This window comes from Populus euphratica, unplaced genomic scaffold (genome assembly GCF_000495115.2).
Source record: "Populus euphratica unplaced genomic scaffold, PopEup_1.0 scaffold155.1, whole genome shotgun sequence".
NCBI classification, from domain to species: Eukaryota; Viridiplantae; Streptophyta; class Magnoliopsida; order Malpighiales; family Salicaceae; genus Populus; species Populus euphratica.
This window is the reverse complement of record NW_011499929.1, coordinates 758,403-764,577: the sequence shown is the minus strand read 5'-3', so window position 1 is coordinate 764,577 and position 6,175 is coordinate 758,403. Positions and strand designations below refer to the sequence as shown.

Genomic DNA, 6,175 nt, shown 5'->3' with positions numbered 1-6,175 from the left:
TAGTAATAAATCTATACACACTCTCCTTGCATGAGAGAAATAAATAAAGTAAAGGAAGATGAGTATCCATTTAATAATATACTCATATCAAAGTTCAAATTTACCTAAAAAAAAAATAAAGAGACATGAAAGTATGTCCCAGCTGCATTGTTAATACCAGAAAAAAGAATTGAAGACGAGACTTATACCTTACTACTAAAATATTCTGTAAAAAAACTTAAACAAAATATTATTGTGATAACTGACCACAGAGATGATTACAGGCAGTTAATGGAAGTGGGCACAGCAACTAAACATCGGCTGAAGAGGGAAGAAGGCTTGAAGCTAATGGAGGTCAAGATAATTAATTAATTAATTAATTAAGGTCGATGTGTGGATTGCTTGTTGGAAAATTGCTGCTGATCATTTAAGTAGCAGGCCATTCTTTTCGAATGTCGAAGGTGTAGTTGATCTCCAAGTAGCACTTTTTATCATCATCAAGAAACTGAGGAAGTTCAAAGAAAAAAAAAAAGTTAGGACAAAGGGGAGATGCTATGTTGCAATTTGCAATACAAGGACATCTAGTTGATGGCGTTCATTAGCAGATGACTGCAATGAAAATACTTTAAAACATAATATTATTAGAAAATAATAAGTTACTAATATATTTATGTACGAAATAATTTATTAGGATATATTAATATAAAAATATATTAATTTGATATATTGGTGTATATAATACTTTAATTTAGATAATATTATTAAAAAATATAACTGAATACAAAACATGTTATACTATACAATAGTCATGTATTTTAAATCATACAACTTCATTATAAAATTAGGATATCATAGAAAAAAAATTGATTTTTAATATTATCCATGCATCAAAAAATATTTGATAAAAAAACTACTATTTTAAAAAAGTTAATAACTTAAAAAGTAATATTTTCTAACTTATTTTATTTGAAATGTTCAAAGATTAGATTTTTTTCTTATTTTTCATTATACAACTAATTAAACATATTAATAGATTTTACTTAAAAAATATTTAACAAGGTTTTAAAAATAAAAATATTAATAAATTTTACTTAAATATATCTATAATATTATATTTAAAATATTTATATTATATGTATAGTTACATTTTATAAAATAAATTATATATAGATATATGATATAATAAAAATATTAATAAGTGTTTTTACAACTCATTTTTTATGGGATAGCCAAGCATTATAAAGTGTTTTATATTTTATTTTTTATGATACTACTAAATACTATAAAATAATTTGTTTTTCAAAAATTTGTTTTGTATAAAAATTATTTTTTAAAAGAAAAATTTCCAAGACATAAACAAGACATAAGATATCAGCTCAAAGATAGGGTAGGGTAGCATGGCAAGCATCCGAGCAAGAAATGTCTTGTGTTTGCTTTAAGAGAATTGCTAGCTTACTTTTTAATCCATGAACTTTAGTACATTTCCACAATGAAGTCCAGAATTAAGATTATAATTAGGTTAATGTCATTCATAAAATTAGTAGCAGTGAATTACTTTTTCACAGCTTTTGGCACATTTTTTAACTTTAAAGTAAAGACGAGGGGATTGAACTAACCTTTGACCTTGCTGAGTATGATCCTCTAGCAAAAATGCCCGAGGGCGTGGTCTCTTGTGCGTTCATATGCGTGTAAGGCTCTGGCTGAGGACTGTAGGTTCCCAGCATTTCTTTCGAGCTGTCCACTGAATTGATAAAACTATATTACAAAGGGGAAACATTCAAGTGTTTGAAACACAAGTTTTGGCGTGAGTTAGGATGTCGATAGCTCACCCTTGAGGCCTGTTTTCCAGACAGTATTGGTGTATTTCAGGCCTAATACAATGTTATTGCTGACTTGGAAGGAGAATTTCAGGTTATAGGGACTGCCTTCTTTCAATGTAAACCATAAGCCTCTGGGCCTCCCGTTCTCAGGAATAGAAAGTACAATGTCAGGTCTGCCAGGAGAGAGGATTGACAGGCTAAGAAATTTCACATCTGGTTCAAGTGTTTCTGCAATTAGTAAAAGAAAAACAAGATTTACTAAAAGCAATGGGCAGATGATTAGAAAAGAAGCTATATATCGCCTATGTATACATGCAGATACCTAATCATTAATTTTCTCTGTTACACCACTAGCTAACAAAATATATGGTGCAAGAATTTTGCATGTACACAACGAAAGGACTTCAAGATTCTTTGCAGGAACACATAATTAACATCAATTACTTCAAGATTCTTTGTATGAACACATAATTAACATCAATTATGAAAATGTAAAAGAATAGAAACCAAGATTTATTTGAAGAGTTTAAAAAAAGAAACCCAGAATCCAACAAACTCACAAAATTTAGATAGGGAAAAAGAAAGTATACGTGACAGCTAGCGAGTACCTCCAATGGTGTTCAAATCCACACTCCCAAGAAGCTGCTCCTTCCATTTCCTCAAGCTCTCATCATCCTGAACTTCCAAAATCCACACACCAACACATGAAAAACGGATTAGCAAATACATTTCCATAATTTAAAATGCAATGGCGGCAAAGAAAATGAATGAACGAAAAAAAAACCTTGTCTTTTTCAAGTTGTTCTTTGAGGGTGTACTGTGGACCTAGCTGAATTTTGTTACTTCCGCTCTCATCATCTTCCTCCTCGTGATCAGTTGCATACAAAGAAGTCTCACTCTCACTCATCTGCCTTTCTGTCCTCTTTCCTCCATCATGATTCTCATCATTTGTTTTCATAACCCCACTATCATCTCCTCCTATCGTCTTGTTATTGTCGTCAAACCCCATGTTTCTCGAACTCGATGCAGATCCAGTAGCCAAAGACAAGAACTTTATGATCAACCAAAAATATATAAAGAGTGAACACAAAACACAAACGCTAAAAGAAAGACTACAAGTAAGAATTAGTTATGTCTTGGACGAAGGAAAGAGAATCCAAAATGGGAGCAAAAGGACTTAGATTTTTGTTGTGTTAAAAGAAACGATGTGAGGAAAGAACTAAAACTGTTTTTGTCTTAAGGAGGGGAGACTCCATCTAACAAGAGAGACAAAAAGAGACCCATGCACAATCCAGAAACAAAAGATCAGCAAAAGACAAAATAGCTAGAAAAAATAATAATTGGGTTCGTCTTGTCTCCTGGCTTTCCTGTAATTTCCATTTCTATTTTTTATTTTTTGTTCTTGTGGATTGTTTCGAGAGATCCTCAAAACAATTCGGGATAGCCCTCTAGAGAGATTGAGAGGCCAAAAGATTGGGTAATGTGAGGAAGATAAGAACAAGGTCATGTGGTGATCCGAAAGATGAGAGAGAGAGAGAGAGAGAGAGAGAGCATGAAAATTACTATTGGGACATGGCGTGTCGACGTACCTTGATGGAACTCAGCCTAAGATTCAGGGTGACGTTGACTGTGCATTTTGACTCTTCCTTCAATTTTTTTTTGTCAATAATCAATCGACCAAGAAAACAAAATCTAGATAAGTACAGTTCATGGAAAGTGATTGATGTGGGTGATTTCGCGACCACAATTCCATTCGCGAATTTAGTAACAGTCCGTCCTCTCGTTCAGATTAATTGTATCAATTTAGAAAAACACTCTTTTTACACAACAAAAATCTAACCTGAAATTTTCATGTCTTTCCATCTAGCCTGAGCTTTACTTATTCTCTTAACCATCATTTCTTTGCTATGCATGAATAAAACAATGGGTTTCATCTTAAGGGGTTCAGGTTTCTTTAAGCTTACATTTTGTGTTTCATGTAGTAGAAAAAAATTAAGAAGAATAACCAGTCCTAGGAATTAGTAATGACTAGCCTTGGTGCTTGCGTTTTGCTGTGCTAGATTATTAATTTTTTTATTATTTAAAAAATAATATTTAATTGTTGCAATTGTTTTCTAAAAAGAAAAATTATATATATTATTCGGGTTATATATCTGGCTAGATTGAATAAATTGAGTTTATTTTAATTAGACAAAAAATAAAAAATGATAATAGAAAGATTAAACATAAAAATAAAAGTAATTACAATAACTCAAGGAAAATATATATTTTTCAAAATGAGGCAAATGATTGATATCAATTTAAAGCCCATTCAATACAAAAAAGCAAAATAAGGTAAAAAAATATAAAAACAAATATTGGTCGACCCAAGTTAGCATGATAAACATATAACCTTAATAATTAAGATTAAGCCAACCAATAATATCTCGTCAAACTTATAGCCTAAATCATGATATTGAAATAACTTAATAAAATAAATAAAGAGAATTATAAAGCCTTAAAAACACTATGTTAACTTTTCAAATTAATGACCTGGATCATTAGACCTGAAATATTATATTTGAAAAAACCATAAATTTCAATCCTCAATCAATCAAATATTGAAAAATGAAGTTGAAAAAAAATTTCAATTGTACAAAAGGATTTTAAAAAATAATTAAAAGAATAAGAGTCAAAATTAAAAAAGATCAAGATATAATTTATTAGATAGCCAAAAAAAAAAAGGCTAACCAATAACAAATCAGACCATCAACTCTAACATGCACCACTCCACAGGGAAGAAAACATAACGGTGCTTCCAACAATATAGCAAAAATATATTTTTGAAAGCCAAGAGATATTACACGAGCTATCTGAAGTGATTTTTGAAAGCCAAGAGATATTACACGAGTTATCTGAAGTGTGTTGATGCCTGTTGATGCCTCCGGGTGCATCACATATCTTTTTTCTTTTTTTTTAGTTAAATATTAAATTATCCCCAAGTTGACTTTATAATTACAACAAAAAAGAATTATTAAAAGATAAAAAAGCTCTAACTCAAATTTTTTTTTGTGCTTTTAAAGTTATTTTCATTGTTTTTCTATATATTTTAATTATTTATTCTTTGTTATATTTGTTAAATTATCAAATTCCCGTTAGACTAATATTATAATAAAGAAAAAACTATTATAAAAATATAAAAAATGTTCTTTGTTGCTAGGTTTTAATTTTTTTTTGTTTCTAATATTATTTTGATTGTACAATTATAATGAAAAAATAATTATTTATTCCCATTTAATTTTGTAATGAGAAATAGATCATTTGAAAAGTCTTAATTACCCTTGAAAACCAATATTAAGTTTTTTTTATGAAATAACAAAAAAATCAATATATTATTTAAGTAAAAAAATTTTTTTTTTAGGGTGGAGCATCCGTGTTTTTCAATAGGTTTCAGCATTTTTTAATTAGGGTGGAGCTCCCTCTCCGTAGACTCTCGCTAGAATTAGAAGATTGAAGGCAAAAAAGAATCTGCTTACTAATTTATTCAAGTAAAATTTGTTAGTTGGCGTCAAAGCAACTGGGTTGATTTTGAAGGGCCGTGCTCTGTGAAAGAGTAAAATGGCTTCGGTATGCTTTGATCTCCTGCTTGGGCAGCCAGCCCATCGAAGTCCACAGGGCATTTGAAACTCGATTACCGACTAGAGATTGCACTTAGGCCGACTATTGATCTTCAACAAGGCTTTTCCTGTACAATGTACTGGGAAGCTAGATGATGGAATATTATTTGAACTCGATCGTAGATTCTCAGGAGTACAAACAAATCTGCCATTTGACTCGAACATGATTTTTTGCAATATTATTCAAACTTTTTGTTTTTTTTTGAAAGATTAGAACTCAAAAAACTATAATTGATAATTAGAAAAACATCAATCCCTTAAAGGATGAAAATAAACAAAAAAAAGTTGTGGCATTTATGGAGAGGAGAGATGAAAAAGAAAAGGAGAAAAATTGGTTGCCTACCGTCATACATAAAAATAATCGACACGCATGAAAAGGCTATTAAGATACATATAAAGATATTAAAGAAAAACATTTTTAGAGATTGGATGATGTTGCACGCGCCACAATAACATGGCAGGACTTCTTATATATTGATGCTTGTTTTTCACACATTTATTATTTTTTTACACTTAATTAAATTTGATTGATGATTGTATAAAAACCATTTAAATGAACCTTGAATTCATCTCATCATAGTTTAAGGTTTTTTTTTTTTAATTTAGTCCTTAATAATATGATAACTCTTCAATTTAGGATTGAATTCCATCCAACCTAGACCTAATGTAGGGCAAACCGGAGAGAGAAAAAGGATGAGGAAAAGAAAAACAGTAGATGAC

General features: G+C 30.2%; 1 protein-coding gene across 1 annotated transcript; it reads right to left on the bottom strand.

Annotated features, from left to right (window-relative positions):
* Nucleotides 1-388: 388 nt before the first annotated feature.
* LOC105135937 (rho GDP-dissociation inhibitor 1-like) lies at nt 389-2,941 on the bottom strand. The gene is made up of 5 exons (XM_011041047.1): nt 2,584-2,941; nt 2,408-2,474; nt 1,809-2,027; nt 1,596-1,720; nt 389-484 (listed from the first exon to the last, which is right to left on the bottom strand). The coding sequence occupies exons 1-5, from the start codon at nt 2,806-2,808 to the stop codon at nt 407-409; spliced, it is 714 nt and encodes a 237-aa protein (XP_011039349.1). The 5' UTR covers nt 2,809-2,941; the 3' UTR covers nt 389-406.
* Nucleotides 2,942-6,175: the final 3,234 nt, after the last annotated feature.

Excerpts from the sequence above, each read along its gene's own strand:
- LOC105135937 (XM_011041047.1), bottom strand. The coding sequence starts at position 2,808 with ATGGGGTTTGACGACAATAACAAGACGATAGGAGGAGATGATAGTGGG. Across the intron at positions 2,475-2,583 it reads AACAACTTGAAAAAGACAAG|GATGATGAGAGCTTGAGGAA; the intron begins GTTTTTTTTTCG and ends TTGGAAGTTCAG. Across the intron at positions 1,721-1,808 it reads CTGGAAAACAGGCCTCAAGG|TGGACAGCTCGAAAGAAATG; the intron begins GTGAGCTATCGA and ends TTATCAATTCAG.